This window comes from Eurytemora carolleeae, unplaced genomic scaffold (genome assembly GCF_000591075.1).
Source record: "Eurytemora carolleeae unplaced genomic scaffold, Eaff_2.0 scaffold261, whole genome shotgun sequence".
Taxonomy (NCBI): Eukaryota; Metazoa; Arthropoda; class Copepoda; order Calanoida; family Temoridae; genus Eurytemora; species Eurytemora carolleeae.
Genome location: NW_019396251.1, coordinates 233,329 through 251,249, shown reverse-complemented (window position 1 = coordinate 251,249; position 17,921 = coordinate 233,329). Strand labels below are relative to the sequence as shown.

Sequence of the window (17,921 nt, the reverse complement as noted above, 5' to 3'; positions counted from 1 at the left end):
TTAAAAATGTAAAAAAATGGAAAAAATCAAATGTGTATGAGAATCGCCAATAGGAGAAATTCAAGTTGTGCACTTAATACCAGCCGAAGAAAGAGGACTTTTGCTTAACATATCTGTGTTTTTGTCTTATTTTTTATGGAGCAACTTAAGAGCTGACAAAACTGCTATACAGATAAAATAAAAAATATATTTAAACAAAAAGACGATATTCAAAAGCATATGCTTTTCCAAATGGTGTACCTGTAAGTAAAACATGCAGGTCAACTCCTTCTCAGTATTCCATTCTTCTCGGGGAAGTTATAAGCTTGAACAATTCCTTTAGAGTATACATAGATATATTTAGCAAGTTTTGAAAATATTCAAATATTACAGTGAGCTACCTACATAGATATATTTAGCAAGTTCTGAAAATATTCAAATATTACAGTGAGCTACATACATAGATATATTTAGCAAGTTCTGAAAATATTCAAATATTATAGTGAGCTACATACATAAATATATTTAGCAAGTTCTGGAAATATTCAAATTTTACAGTGAGCTACATACATAGATATATTTAGCAAGTTCTGAAAATATTCGAATATTGCAGTGAGCTACAGTCTACACACATAGATATATTTAGCAAGTTCTGAAAATCTTCAAATATTACAGTGAGCATAGATATATTTAGCAAAATATGAAAAGTCGGATCAAATTTCAATATTGGGTCCAAGATTGACCTTAGATTCAAGCTCACTAACTCACATGTGAATTCTAGAACTAGATTTATACCATTTGTTTAAAACTTTACTTTTTAGGAATGAATTGGCATGAAAAACACGCATTCAGTGATTTAAAATTGTAAACAAGATTTTTTATCTCAGGAGCACGGGGTCAACATTAGCAAAGAGGAGGTCAACATTTACTTCGCTAATAAGGTAGGTAGGTAGGTAGGTAGGTATTTAGTAGGTTGGTAGGTAGGTAGGTAGGTAGGTAGGTAGGTTAAAGGCCTATAATAAATCACCTAATGGTCGAATTTTGTATATGTTACAAAATTATAATCCGTAAGGTAATCAAGAAGGTATAGTTAGTTAAAAATAAAGATAGGTAGGTAATCAAAATGTATAGTTAGGTAATCAGGACGGTAGTTAGTTAAAAATAAAGATAGGTATTTTTTACCAATTTATTTTTCATCATAGACAGTTAGTATAATTGACGTTCCTTGATGTTTATTTGAAACCATATTTTAGACAAACATAGTTAACTAAAAAGAGTATACATTATATAATATGTATATTGTTCAAACAAAACATTAGAAGTTTCTCCCTTCAGCAAATATTGTTTTACTGCCTGATTAGCATTATAAGTTGTTTAACGTCAAACTAAAGTAAGTTGAACGCTTGGAATCTTATATACATGTTTTCCATTTAAAGCTCCATAAATTGAAAAGTTGTTTTGAATTTCTAATATGTAACAGAAGAAGTATGATTTTCTATTAATTACGAATAAAATCAAAACTAGAGGAGCTACGAGGTCACAGAGTCACACAAGTTTTATCTTCTCCTTCCTTTTAGTTTGTCGGGGTTGCAATCCATTCTTTATACATTGTATACGTTATACAAGCTGCTAGAGGAGACCCTCTGTTAGTGTTTCTTTAACCTTGCAAGGTGCAAGGTTATAATGTAAGGAAAGATAATTGCAGTTGCGTATACTCTGCGTACATATTGAAACCAGTTCTCTCCGGGCGGAATTTGTAAACAAGAATAGATGCATCAGTGTTTGTTTAGTATCCGTGGAGGATAAAAGCATTTAATTTTGATAATTTTGATAATTCACGTAATAGTTTCCTAAGACCATAATATTTCATTGATTTTTAAAGTAAAAGATGGATCCCATGTCAAGCGGTGACATCCGTCTGTGTTTACATTACCGCCCAGAGACAGTACACTGCAGTACAAAAGATGCTTACACTCTGAATTGTGTATATCGATGTGAGAACTCCGATTTGTCGGAACCAAGGAGTATAGAATAGAAGGGAGAAGGAAACGACTCGGCTGGCCCTATCATATGATTATTCATGCTTTGCAGACGCATGGTCATTCTGGTCATTCGGTTAATTTTCTGATCAGATTTATAAATGCAATAATTATTGTCTGCTAAAAAATCGATTCTGTATCGCCCGGACATTGGGTAAATAAAGCAGACACTCAATAGGACTAGCCGGTGCAACAAAGTTGACGCGGTCAGACTTTAGGTTAAATTTACTTTTCCTAAAGGGTCAGGGGTGCGTGTAGGTACATAAGCTTGTTATAACTTTAAACTTTAAAGTTCTACCGAGTTCTGTACCAAAATTGAAGGTAAATGTGTTATGGGGTTCAAGAGTTATGATCGGAAATTCAAGCAAACAAATAGACAAATAGAGAGTAATACATGATTTATAAATAGATACTTGCTCTATAGTCTATCTGTTAGGATTCAAACGTTTTCTAGTGAATTTAGAGATTGAGAAAAGAAATAAATTGTCATTTTGATAAATCTCTCCATCATTATTCAAACACAGAAATGAATATACAGCATTATTCAAATATAAGAATGAATATATACAGCAATATTCAAACATAAGATTCAATGTACAGTATTATTCAAACAAATGAATGAATATACAGCATTATTCAAACATAAGAATGAATATACAGCATTATTCAAACATAAGAATAAATATACAGCATTATTCAAACATAAGAATGAATATATACAGCAATATTCAAACATAAGATTCAATATACAGTATTATTCAAACAAAGGAATGAATATACAGCATTATTCAAACATGAAAATGAATATACAGCATTATTCAACCATAAGAATGAATATACAGCATTAATCAAACATAAGAATAAATATACAGCATTATTCAAACATAAGAATAAATATACAGCATTATTCAAACATAAAAATGAATATACAGCATTATTCAAACATAAGAATGAATATACAGCATTAATCAAACATAAGAATAAATATACAGCATTAATCAACATAAGAATAAATATACAGCATTATTCAAACATAAAAATGAATTTACAGCATTATTCAAACATAAAAATGAATATACAGCATTATTCAACCATAAGAATGAATATACAGCATTAATCAAACATAAGAATAAATATACAGCATTATTCAAACATAAGAATGAATATATAGCATTATTTAAACATTAAAATGAATTTACAGCATTATTCAAACATAAGATTAAATAAACAGCATTATTCAAACATAAGAATGAATATACAGCATTATTCAAACATAAGAATAAATATACAGCATTATTCAAACATAAGAATAAATATACAGCATTATTCAAACATAAGAATAAATATATAGCATTATTTAAACATTAAAATGAATTTACAGCATTATTCAAACATAAGATTAAATAAACAGCATTATTCAAACATATGAATGAATATACAGCATTATTCAAACATAAGATTTAATATACAGCATTATTCAAACATAAAAATAAATATACAGCATTATTCAAACATAAGAATGAATATTCAGCATTATTCAAACATAAGAATGAATATACAGCATTATTCAAACATAAAAATGAATTTACAGCATTATTCAAACATAAAAATGAATTTACAGCATTATTCAAACATAAAAAATGAATATACAGCATTATTCAAACATAAGAATGAATATACAGCATTAAGAATAAATATACAGCATTATTCAAACATAAGAATAAATATACAGCATTTTTCAAACATAAAAATGAATTTAAAGCATTATTCAAACATAAGATTCAATATACAGCAATATTCAAACATAAGAATGAATATAAAAGCATTATTCAAACATAAGAATAAATATACAGCATTATTCAAACATAAGAATGAGTATACAGCATTATTCAAACATAAGAATGAATACGCAGCATTATTCAAACATAAGAATAAATATACAGCATTATTCAAACATAAGAATAAATATACAGCATTATTCAAACATAAAAACGAATTTACAGCATTATTCAAACATAAGATTCAATATACAGTATTATTCAAACATAAGAATGAATATACAGTATTATTCAAACATAACAATGAATATACAGCATTATTCAAACATAAGAATAAATATACAGCATTATTCAAACATAAGAATAAATATACAGCATTATTCGAACATAAAAATGAATAAACAGCATTATTCAAACATAAGAATGAATATACAGCATTATTCAAACATAAGAATGAATATACAGCCTTATTCAAACATAAGATTCAATATACAGCATTATTCAAACATAAGAATAAATATACAGCATTATTCAAACATGAGAATAAATATACAGCATTATTCAAACATAAAAATGAATATACAGCATTATTCGAACATAAAAATGAATTTACAGCATTATTCAAACATAAATTCAATATACAGCATTATTCAAACATAAGAATGAATATACACCATTCCTCAAATATAAGAATAAATATACAGCATTATTCAAACATAAGAATAAATATACAGCATTATTCAAACATAAAAATGAATTTACAGCATTATTCAAACATAAAAATGAATTTACAGCATTATACAAACATAAAAATGAATTTACAGCATTATTAAAACATAAGAATGAATATATAATATACAGCATTATTCAAACATAAGAATGAATATACACCATTCTTTAAACAATCAAATGATTAAACTACATTATTCAAACATAGAAATTGATATACAGCATTTTTGTGTCCTTTCTGTGAAAAGTCCTGTCTATAAAATTTTTTGTCCATGTAATGTTTAATCAATGAAATGTCCTGTCTATGAAATGTCCTATTTATAAATTGTACTGTCTATGTAATGTCCTGTCTATTAAATTTCCTTTGAAGGGCCTATGTCCTATCCATGAAATGTCCTATCTATGAAAATCCTATACATGAAATGTCCTGGCTATGAAATTTCCTTTCTATGAAATGTCCCAATATCGACATAATGAATTATGGCTTTTAGATATGTAAAACTGAATGTTCAGTTTTTAAAATCTAAAAAGCAACGTGATAAAACTAAAAGATTCCTCCAACATTAAACTGCCACAGATTTTCTGAAAAGCATTTTTAGGACTTCTTCGTAATTTTTGCATTTTATTAACTACCTAGTTTTCTTAACTTCTGATGAGTTTCTAAAGAAAACATATTAAATCTAAAAGAAATTAAAATATATTTTTTTTCAAACTCCAAATAATCCTAGCAAACCAATCCTCGAAACAAGACAAATATATTTCCAATATCTGTGTGCATGCAAATAAAGTAAAACCACCCTGAGAACACAATTTTTAAAAATAGTATATTAAATATATCGACTTTTGTAAGACAAAAACTTCTGTATTAATGTAGCGCAAATAATTAAAACAAATCATATAACTTTTTTTGTTAGCTCCATGTTGATTTACATTTTTCAAATTTTTTTCTGAGGTTTAAATCTTTATATGACCTGTTTCTCGGCTTGCAAACTGTTAATAGGGCTACATAGCTATTTTCGTATCCACACTCATGGTATTTACTGGAAAAAAAAACAGATATGATGTTACGTTAAAATACTTAACATTAAAATTTCATTATATTAAAATTGATCTCTTAACATGTTACGTCTAGTTAAGGTTATAATGCAAGGAAAGTTACTTCAGAGGTGAACGCATCTTTTATACTGCAGTGTACTGTCACTGGGCGGTAATGTAAACACAAGACGGATGTCAAAGCCTGACATGGGATCCAACTCTTACATAAAAAATCAATGAACTATTTTGATCATAGTAAGTATTATATGAATTATCAAAATTATCAAAATTTAATGCTTTTAACCTCCTCGGATACTAAACGAACACTGATGTATCTATTCTTGTTTACAAATTCCGCCCAGAGAGACCTGGTTTCAATAAGTACGCAGAGTATACGCAACTTGAAACCGAGCATTAGGTTTCTGCCTTATAGAAACCAATCATTAGGGGGTAATGCTCGGTTTCTGCCTTATAGAAACCAAGCATTAGGGAGTAATGCTCGGTTTTTGTCTTATAGAAACCGAGTATTATAGGGAATAATGCTAGATTTCTGCCTTATAGAAACCAATCATTAGGGGGTAATGCTCGGTTTCTGCCTTATAGAAACCAATCATTAGGGAGTAATGCTCGGTTTCTGCCTTACTAAAACCAATCATTAGGGGTTAATGCTCGGTTTCTGCCTTATAGAAACCAATCATTAGGGGGTAATGCTCGGTTTCTGCCTTATAGAAACCAAGCATTAGGGAGTAATGCTCGGTTTTTGTCTCTTAGAAACCCAGGGATGTGTTATGGCCAATCAATATTTTAAGAATATTTCATAAAAAATTGTTATTAACTGCATTCATTTTGTGAAATTCCTCACTTAAAATGAATAAATCCGTGAAAATTTGCACTGTCATTTTTACAATGTAAACGAAAAATGGTTGCAACTGAAAGAAAATTTAAGAGCTAGAATCACTGTTCAAAAAGTTGCTTTTAAATCTTATTTGAATTTTATTTGTTTAGGACAGAGATAGAGATGGGAGGATAAGTTTTACTGAATTCTGCGACAAAAAGACAAAAACGGAGAAAGCCTTTGAGGTAACTCCAGGATTTACTTTATTCATCATTCGTATCCTTTTAAAATAAATTTACTTAAAGGAATTGTCATGTGTAATTACAAGTACTCTCCATATGTAGAGTGTCATGTCAGAAACATTTTTAATATGCGGTAAATCTTGGAACCTTTATTAGATTAATAATGAGGAAGATAACGTCGTTTTTCTAGAATTTAATTCTGACAATCCCTTCATTATGCAAGTCACCTTTGAAGAGATCCCTCAATTGAATTTTCGTTTAAATATAAACGTGGATCATATCTTTTTTCTTTAAATATAAACGTGGAACATATCTTTTTTTAAATATAAACGTGGATCATATCTTTTTTTACATATAAACGTGGATCATATCTTTTTTTAAATATAAACGTGGATCATATCTTTTTTTAAATATAAACGTGGATCATATCTTTTTAAAAATATAAACGTGGATCATATCGTTTTTAAAATATAAACGTTGATCTTATTTTTTTTAAATGCAAACGTGGATAACATCTTTTTTTAAAATATTAACGTGGATCATATCTCTTTTTAAATATAAACGTTGATCATATCGTTTTTTAAATTTAAACGTTGATCATATTTTTTTTAATATAAATGTGGATCACATCTTTTTTTAAATATAAACGTGCATCATATCTTTTTTTAAATATAACGTGGATCATATCTTTTTTTAAATATAAACGTGGATCATATCTTTTTTTAAATATATGATAATAATTGCCACCATGTTTTCTCACTGTTGAGTAGGATAATAATTGCCACCATGTTTTCTCACTGTTGAGTAGGATAATAATTGCCACCATGGTTTCTCACTGTTGAGTAGGATAATAATTGCCACCATGTTTTCTCACTGTTGAGTAGGATAATAAGCTGAACTATCGTGAGTTCTGTGCTCTCATGAATCGAAGACAATCAATGGCTGAAACCACCAGTCTTTCTTCTTTCAGGTAAATCATACAGTGGTAACCAGAAAACAGTGGAATGATTGTCGTCTTCTTTCAATATAAAATTGTAAGATTTTTTATAGATATTTTCAAAATCAAAAGTGAAGACGACGAAGACGTCAATCATTCCACAGTTTTCTGATTATCACAGTACTGATATTGCTTATTATAAACATTGATTTAAACAAATATGCAGATATTATAAGTTTTGAAAATCTTAATTCTTTCTTTAAAAATATTCAAGTGACTAAATATTTTGTTCAATTTAATCTTATTTTGGTTGTTGGGTAACCTATGTAAGATAAGGCAATAGAGAGGCATAGCCCCGGGTGTGGGTTGGTTTCAGAGTCNAGAGTATCTATAATTTTTTAAAATTTAATTTTTTTACTAAATCGTGTTCCACAGGGTGTCCTAATACGCATGGGGATTAAGAGACGACATTTAAATCGTCTCTGATTTAAAAATAAAGATGTTGTGCATCTTTTAATCTTTAGATTTTTTAATTCTAAATAAAATATGGACAAAAGATTTGAGTTTTTGGCTCAAGTTCTGATTTTCTAATCCCTATAATCTGTTCAACCCTATGTCGCAGACAATAATTCAAAATATGAATATGAATTAGGTTGCAAAGATAAAGGGATTAGACCATTTGAGTTTGTGGCAAAAACTCGATTCATTTATCAACATTTTTGTCAATTTTGAAGGAACGAAACTTTAATTTAGAAATCCCAATAATGACTGAGATATTCATAATATTTGCTTCGGCTTGAATCAAAGACGACCTCAAATTTCCCATGTTTTTTGGAACACACTGTACACTGCAGGCAGGTTTTTAGCTATACATATTTATTATTAGATCTCGTTCAAGCTCGGAGTCCGGAGTTCTCAATCTAAGAAGTAAAAGAAAAAATCATTAAACACAAGAAATCAGAAAACAAGAAAACTATATATATACATATATGTTGTACTTCAATTCTACTTGTTATTCTCCCAATTTTTCAAATGACCTTTACCAGATAGTGCTAGGAACTGCAGCCTCTTCAAATGTTGTCTAGCCGCAGCTAACCTAACCCAACTATTCATTAACCATAGAATCCTTCATTTTAAAAGATGCCCCTTGAGAAATTGTCACATTTAAAAATGTATTCCCAAAGTGTTGATTGTAATATACCTGGATTAAAACCTTTTTCTCTCACATATTCCCAAATGTCTCAAAAATTAGTTATAATTTTTTTTAATCATTGAACACAATTAAACTAAGAAAAACAATGCATTGTAAGCTATATATATGTTGTACTACAGAAACGTTCTTTTTAAGAAATTGTCAAATGAAAAAATGCATTTTCAAAAGGGTTGATTGTAAGATTCTTTGTTTGGAGAAAAAACTTTTATGTCGCACATATTGTCAAATTTCTCAAACATGAGTAGTAATAGTGTAAATTTTTAAAATCATATAAGCTCATATGAATGTAAAGGGGATGAAAGATTTTCATCCGTGGTAATACAAATTACGATAAGATCAATTTAAAAAAAAACAGATTTCAGAAATCCTTTTTTTGGAGATTTTCTTCCCTATACTTTCTCATCAAGCTTTGCAAGAAAATCTATTAAGCTAACATTCCAAATTGCTCAAAGCTTAAATTAAATTCACATTCTTCTTACGGACAGATTTAAGTGTAAAAAACATAAACAAAATACGTTTTAAATCATATCTTTAAATGGTTTTATAATGAATTTGCAAAGGAATTAACACGATTGCAAGTTGCAAGGGGTCATAAATCAAAACAAACAGACCATGTTCAATGTACAATGTACAAAATAAATGAATGAAAATATTTTGATAAAAGGTCATCGTGTTCTAATCCATTTTATTTTTGAGAACACTGTACCATTAGTCATTGCATCATTAAACGTCATAAAACGTTTTATGAAAAAATAGCTGGAGTGCCCGGCGTTGCCCGTGAAGTTTAAAAAAAACGAATTTAATAAAAAATCGATTTTTGGGGAAAAATGTCGAGTTTTGAAGAAAACTATGTCGATTTTTTAAAGTCTGTGTTACCCCCGGGTACTCAAGGGTTCCCTCAAAAAAATTCAGCCCATTCGGTCCAGCCGTTTGGCCGGCTATGGCAAACATACAAACAAATCCATATATATTTATGAGAGCTTTATCATATACATAAATAAACTATCTAAGTATAAGATTAAAAATATAAAAAAGTGTAAATTGGAATTTTTGTTATCATTGTTCTTGTTGTCTTTGCTCATGAACTTAAAAAAGTAAGCTCTGAAAATAGTTAGAGCAATTTTACAAGTAAAATAGTTGGAACAAATTAAAAGAGAGAACCAAGACGCCAATTAATTAAAAGTGCATGTTTATTATTGATTATGATATATGTAACCTAAAAAAAATTATTAATAAATTATAAAAAAAATAAATCTATCTTTAATTTCTTATGATAGAATTTTTTTTTAATACAATTAATTCATTGCTTTCTATTCCAGATATTTTGTTTGTATCAATTATGCTTAAAGTTGTAAAGTTTAAAAAAAAATTTGATGGAAAATACTATTAAAAAATTGCAATGCATTACAGCTAGATGTTTAAAAACTATAAATTATCATCATAAAAGGTTTCTATTTAATTGCCTCATCAGAACAGTAATTTTTTAAAGACATTTTTAAAGTTCAAAATAAGAAAATTGTTTTAAAAGATGAAGTGCTGGGATCAACAACATGTTTTTAATATATATAAGTAATATGTGTGTATTGTATAAATAAATATTAGATGGACTAGGTACACAATATACATTACAATATGCTATTGACATTAAGATAGAATTGATACGCATAATATATATATATATATATATATTAATAATATATGTATTGTGAATATCAAAGATATATTTTTCATCAGGAAATACAATTGTCAATAATCAATGACTGGCTCCCTATATTATATTCTATGCCTGAACCTGCGATGTATGTACGTATGTAATATCTAAATAAAGATTTCGCCAATTAATCCTTTTAAATTGAACTAAAACCATTTGCGCTGCAGCTCAAAATTCAAGTCCACGACTTTACTTCAGTTATAATTGATTTGGTGTGCAGGTCAAACTTTACTCAAAGGCTTTCCACGTGTCTAACAATTTGATGCATAACTTTCATAGTTGTCTGGAATATCAGAAACTCCGTGTTCTATTCATAGATAAAGATAGATTGCGTATAAGACGACATTTTTCAACTTGAAAGATATAAATGTATAGATGTTTAAAAGATATTCCTATTATATAGATTAACTAGGTCTGTTGTGAACATTAGCTGTTCTTATGTCATTGAGTACTTGTGGTGTACATGAGTTCTGTAGAGAGAAATTTAAGTTAGTTTAGTCCTTCTCATGTCCTTCTTCAGTTCTCGTCAATATGATATATTGCTCATTGAAATATTGTTGTTCAAATAGTTCCATTCCCGGAGTTATTTTACACTCTATTATGAAATCCATTAAAACACCAAACCACCCCGCTCAAAGACGGTAGAATAGTAGAAGATAGGGCATTAGGAATTTATCCGAATAGTGTGTACGCTCTGTACACTTTTATATGACGTCATTAAAACTCTAGTTATCAAATAAATTAATCATTGTAGGTGCTAAAAATGGTGGGAAAATAATGACACGGATATAAACTTCTAAATTTCTTTTAATCTGTGATAGGATTGGATGCTCTCCTGTTAAAATAAAGCTAAAATTGTGATTTTGTTACGCATCTCATTAGTATGAAAAATACCACATATTTTAAAACAAAATTTGTTAGAATGTCATTAAGTATAGTTTTGTTATAGTCTAAAGCAGAATTGTATGCCAGTAACGTGAGCAAAGCCCGAAAAAACCTTGGTTTTAAGTAGCCAAATTTTTTTAACCAATTACATTGCAGTCTGTTTTAAAATTTAAAGTTTATCTAAAAAGATAATAAAGTTATACATTTCTAACGGCAAATTATGTAAAAAACGCAAGTTTTTGGTGATGAAAATGCTTAAAAAGTCCTAAAATCTTTTTAAATTATAGAAAAGACGACATTCTTTGGCTTCTTATGGGACCCAATTGAGGCGTCTGGTTTTGCGTATAAATCCCAATGCCTACTCTTTATATTACAAAGCTCTTTGACCCCGCTTATCATTTAAGTACACTTTGACCCTTAGAAGTATGAGTTCGCGGACTGTACAATTCTTGGTGATTTTGCGTACATAAGCTATCTATGTTTATCTATTTATTTATGGTTCTATTACATCCGGTTCTTAACATGCGTCATTATTGAGTGTCCTCGACCTGCGTCCTCTTTGTGTGCCATTTTTGAGCATTATTGCCCCCTCAATTTGAGATTCAGCATTGTCTCATATAAGTGCGTTCTCTTTTCCGATAGAGAACATTAAAGAAAATGTGTCGTTGTGATTTCAAGGGCTCAGTTACATTTCATATAGTTACACTTCCCATTACACTTCCTGTAATGACACTTCCTACAGTTATTCTTGCTATAATTACAATTGTTATAGTTACAATTGCTATAGTTACGTTACCTATTAAGTTACATTTCTTATGAGGTTACATTTCCTATAGAAGAATAACGAAAAATAGAACAATAACAAAAGGTAGAAGAATAACAAAAGGTAGAAGAATAACAAAAGGTAGAAAAATAACAAAAGGTAGAACAATAACAAAGGTAGAAGAATAACAAAAGGTAGAAGAATAACAAAAAGTAAGGTAGAAGAATAACAAAAGGTAGAAGAATAACAAAAGGTAGAAGAATAACAAAAGGTAGAAGAATAACAAAGGTAGAAGAATAACAAAAGGTAGAAGAATAACAAAAGGTAAAAGAATAACAAAACGTAGAAGAATAATAAAAGGTAGAAGAATAATAAAAGGTAGAAGAACAATGAAAGGTAGAAGAATAACAAAAGGCAAAAGAATAACAAAAGGTAGAAGAATAACAAAAAGGTAGAAGAACAATGAAAAGTAGAAGAATAATAAAAGGTAGAAGAATAATAAAAGTTAGAAGAATAATAAAAGGTAGAAGATTTACAAAGGTAGAAGAATAATAAAAAGTAGATGAATAACAAAAAATAGAAAAATAACAAAAGGTAGAAGAATAACAAAGGTAGAAGAATAACAAAAGGTAGAAGAATAACAAAAGGTAGAAGATAACAAAAGGTAGAAGAATAACAAAAGGTAGAAGAATAACAAAAGGTAGAATAATAAAAGGTAGAAGAATAATAAAAGGTAGAGGAATAACAAAAGGTAAAAGAATAACAAAAGGTAGAAGAATAACAAAAAGGTAGAAGAATAACAAAAGGTAGAAGAATAACAAAAGGTAGAAGAATAACAAAAGGTAGAGAATAACAAAAGGTAAAAGAATAACAAAAGGTAGAAGAATAACAAAAAGGTAGAAGAATAACAAAAGGTAGAAGAATAATTGAAGGTATGAAGAATAACAAAATGTAGAAGAATAATAAAAGGTAGAAGAATAACAAAAGGTAGAAGAATAATTGAAGGTATGAAGAATAACAAAATGTAGAAGAATAATTAAATGTAGAACAATAACAAGAGGTAGAATAACAATTAAAGGTAGAAGAATAACAAAATGTAGAAGAACAATTAAAGGTAGAAGAATAACAAAAGGTAGAAGAATAACAAAATGTAGAAGAATAACAAAATGTAGAAGAATAACAAAATGAAGAAGAACAATTAAAGGTAAAAGAATAACAAAAGGTAGAAGAATAACAAAAGGTAGAAGAATAACAAAATGTAGAAGAATAACAAAATGAAGAAGAACAATTAAAGGTAAAAGAATAAAAAGGTAGAAGAATAACAAAAGGTAGAAGAATAACAAAAGGTAGAAGAATAACAAAGGTAAAAGAATAACAAAAGGTAGAAGAATAACAAAAAGGTAGAAAAACAATGAAAGGTAGAAGAATAACAAAAGGTAGAAGAATAAGAAAAGGTAGAAGAATAACAAAAAGGTAGAACAAAAAGTAGAAGAATAATTGAAGGTATGAAGAATAAAAAAAGGTAGAAGAATAACAAAATGTAGAAGAATAATAAAAGGTAGAAGAATAACAAAAGATAGAAGAATGATAAAAGGTAGAAGATTAACAAAATGTAGGAGAACAATTAAAGGTAGAAGAATAACAAAATGAAGAAGAATAATAAAAGGTGGAAGAATAACAAAATGAAGAAAAACAATTAAAGGTAGAAGAATAACAAAAGGTAGAAGAATAACAAAAGGTAGAAGAATAATAAAAGGTAGAAGAACAATAAAAGGTAGAAGAATAATAAAAGGTAGAAGAATAATATAAGGTAGAAGAATAATAAAAGGTAGAAGATTAACAAAAGGTAGAAGAATAACAAAAGGTAGAAGAATGATAAAAGGTAGAAGAAAAAGGTAGAAGAATAACAAAAGGTTGAAGAATAACAAAAGGTAGAAGAATAACAAAAGGTAGAAGATTAACGAAAGGTAGAAGAATAACAAAAGGTGGAAGAATAATGAAGGAGAACAATCATATAATCGTAAAAAAAGCGATCAAAGTTGTTTTCCAAAAAAGTGAAATTATCCTTTCACTAAACAAATATTATTTTTTAATCTCCTGTTTTTTTGTAAGCCAGCTTAGTTTTGTATTGTACAGTCCTGTGAATGTTATGTATATTGTATATAAACACTTAACTTAATACCATAATCTAATGCATTATAGAAAATTGATTTTTTTCTTATCATTATGGAATCTCGAGTAGGCAGGTTATTCTTCTTTATATATATATCTTTATTGTCTAAATTAATGGTTGTCCGGGTGTCTGTCTGTTTGTTTGTTTCCCAAGTTCCCAACGATATCAAAATACTAACCATCGAGCAAACCAAAACTCTTCTCAAAAGAAAACAAAAAAATCTGCGTTTTTAAATTATTATTTTCAAAATGCACTAAGTTTGCAAGTGGAGAATTCCATGGCCTAACTTTTCATTGTTTGCCCACTAAATAGGAAAATTTGTGGGATTAACAAATAAAAACTAAAATTCTATTATACAGAAACGTGGCGTGAAGTGCCCTCGAAGCCTATCTATGCAGGCGTGTGGGATTTTTAGTCATAGGTTAGAATTAGGTGTGGTGGATAAAAATTAGCTTGCCCACATCTTCAAAGGGGTGTTTTCCCCCTTAAAACCTAGTTGAGCATTTTTTTGCCGCTTCGTGCCATTTATTTTCAAATTTTCTCAAAGCATTTCCCTTTCATCTAAATTTATGCAAAAATTTGGCATGATTTCCCGCAACCCCTATGAAAATCAATGTTTTCCCGCAACCCCTATGAAAATCAATGTTTTCCCGCAACCCCTATGAAAATCAATGTTTTCCCGCAACCCCTATGATAATCAGGGGGAGATTACATTAAGAGAGGAGGGTTAAGGGAGAATAAAGAGGACGGTGTTACTGTATAAATGTTGTATAAATGAGAGATGTATTTATGGTGTATATATTATACTTAACAACTGCAGGCCTACAAGGGAATAATATCACCACAGGGGTGAAATTACCAGTCATTAGGAATTATACACTATACACTATACAGGGGAAACAAAAACTTTGCTAACTTTAACGTAAACAAAAATTGTAGAGGAAATTCTATTGAGAGTTCGATAGGGTGCACTGTCTACAGTGGAATTCGTAAAGTTTTTGGAATAAGAAGACGACTGTTGGACTTAAATTTTTATTTGAAATAGTCTGATGAAGACAGCAATTGCGGCCATGTAATGCAGTGAACATGACCCAGTTACTAGAAATGTTGATTTTCTACCTAAACATTTCTAGCTTAAGATTTCTACCTAAAGATTTCTACATAAAGATTTCTACCTAAAAGATTTCTACCTAAAGATTTCTACCTAAAGATTTTTTATCTTTAAATGTCTAGCTTAAGATTTTTAGCTTAAGATTTCTACCTAAAGATTTCTTTAAAATATTACTGTTTTTTCAACGTTTATGGAAATTAGTCCAGGAGGCTTAACACCCCTTGAGGCCTAAAACCCTTGTAGAACCCCCCCCCCCCCCAGGAAAACGCATCTGTTCGCATACATTATAAAAATTTAAATCACAAATAAATGAAACTTTAAGCTCACAAACAAACTCAATTTCGGAGCGGCTCTAAAGTTTATTTGTAATTATCGTCATAGCCCTGAAAATATCGAAAACAGGATGGAGGGGGGGGGGGAATATAGAGCAGGCATCCCCTCAATTTATCCGGAAGGGGATTTCCCCTAAATTTACCCGGATTCTCCTATACCATGATGAGTTTTATTTGTTTTCTATTTATCCAGGTTAATTGGTTTAGGTCAGTATATGGATATATTATATAGATATAATCTAAACTATATATTTGTTGGCAGGGATTGCTTTATCCTTGGAACCTTTTTATATAGATTTCCAGGGCATTGTCCAGATACAGACAACAGGGGCGTAATGGGGGGGCAGGTATATGTACCCCACCCCCCTTAGAACGCCCTTGCAGTATGTATCTGGACAATTCCCTGGATATTTATATAAAAAGGTTCCAAGCGGACCTCCATCTGTATAACCTCCATTGGCCCCTGGTAATTAAAGATGCAATCCCCCAAAATCTAGTCTTGTCTGTCTGTTTATTTGTATCCAAATTTTAAACCGATCGGGCCCAAATTTTGTGTGGGACCTCACATGACCCAAGGGAAGGTTTATGGATGATCTAAATTTCAAAAATAAGCCTCCAACAAAATTTGTTTTTCATTCAATCTTTTTAAATCCACGACATTTTTTATAAAATCCGCAAAATAAACAAATTTAATGTCGTCCTTTTTCATTAAAAATTAAAATTATATTTAAATAGCGCTATGCAGGGGGGCCGAGCGCTGCGGCTAGGACTTCTCACCAAGGAAATGCCTAAAAAACAGACTCAGGCTATGCAGGGGGCTTCGAGCGTTGCGGCTAGGGGGCCAAGCACTGCGGCTGCATGGCTGTGAAAATCGTTTGAATATTAATATTATTTAATCTTAAATTAAGAGAAGACGACATTAAATTAGTTTTATTAATCCGCGTTTTTTTTTTGAGGCAGTTCCGTACGTTGAGACGTTTCCGTGGGGAGGCGTTTCCATAGCACCGTCTGTTTCCAAAAAAAAGCATCTCAAGTTTGTTATGATGCCATGGGTTCAGAGTGAACGCCAAACAGAGGTCAAAGTAAGCAAAGCGTACACTTTAAGTATAGGATAACCTGTTGGAGTGTACACACATTAAACTGGAAAACAAGACAATGTCGAAATCAAGTTTTTAATTAAAGTAGTTAAAAATTAATCAGTCAAGTTCTTTGCCCTGGACATATTGAGTCAAGAAACATTCCCGACACATTTTTATTTTATTTTTATTCATTTCATTTCAGTTTTTTCTCTCTTTTTTCATGTCAGACGATTTTTATACGATCTTAAAAATGCCTGCCGGAGGTGTGAAGTTAGGAGCTCTAAGAGGTGATATAAGCGCACCAAATGCTTGGAAAAATGTGGGAATAGTTTCCAAACTGTACATTTATCCGCTCAAATCCGCGGCATTTATTCCTGTACAGGAGATGGAGGCCGGAATTACGGCGGGATTTAGCGGATTTATGACAGACAGACAGTTTATGGTGACAGACATGACGGGAAAGATGATTACAAGCCGACGATATCCTAATATGGTTTTAATTAAACCAGAGGTCACTGAGAAAGAAATAAGGTAAATTTAAAATTAGTAATTTCTTTAAATAATATATTTTGAGATATGACACTCTATAAATGTCTGTTCACTTGAAGTTACGTCAACTGTCCCTTTAATTTAAACCTAAATGTTTCAGACTGCAGTATTCTGGCAAATCTGAAATCTGTGTTCCCATTCAAACAGGGTCAATCCTTCTAACATTTAATTAAAATTGTTACTTGGGTTCTTCATTAAACTAAAAGTAACTTGCGGATTTATGGTGCATAAGCAATGAAGGAAACAATCATAATCGAGAAATTACATCTGTTTTAATTGTTTTTTAGTTGATGGTTTAAAGGGTGCCGTTGAAAATTGTACATGCTACTCTAGAATAGGAGAGTCACTAAAAATTACGTGTACAGTCCCTTATATACCCAGGATTAGAGGTTGACCCATGTGTAGGGGAGAGGAGCTGACCTGCAATGTTTGGGGAGATTCATGTAATGGTCGAGATCTAGGAACAGTTTGAAGAGATATAAACTCATCTTTTTATTATTTACATTGAGACCCAGGTAGAAGAATAACAAA

General features: G+C 30.0%; 1 protein-coding gene and 1 long non-coding RNA gene across 2 annotated transcripts in view; both read left to right on the top strand.

Annotated features, from left to right (window-relative positions):
• Nucleotides 1–507: 507 nt before the first annotated feature.
• On the top strand, nucleotides 508–6,617 carry LOC111699396 (uncharacterized). The gene is made up of 2 exons (XR_002764745.1): nucleotides 508–920; nucleotides 6,566–6,617. It is a non-coding gene; the product is annotated as an uncharacterized LOC111699396 (long non-coding RNA).
• Nucleotides 6,618–16,792: 10,175 nt separating this feature from the next.
• LOC111699385 (mitochondrial amidoxime-reducing component 1) overlaps nucleotides 16,793–17,921 on the top strand; it is a 6,795-nt gene continuing 5,666 nt past the window's right edge. The window contains exons 1-3 of the mRNA XM_023470059.1: nucleotides 16,793–17,372; nucleotides 17,491–17,538; nucleotides 17,796–17,851. Of these exons, the coding sequence (XP_023325827.1) occupies nucleotides 17,062–17,372; nucleotides 17,491–17,538; nucleotides 17,796–17,851 (415 nt within the window). The 5' untranslated portion in view covers nucleotides 16,793–17,061. The remainder of the gene's footprint in view (nucleotides 17,373–17,490; nucleotides 17,539–17,795; nucleotides 17,852–17,921) is intronic.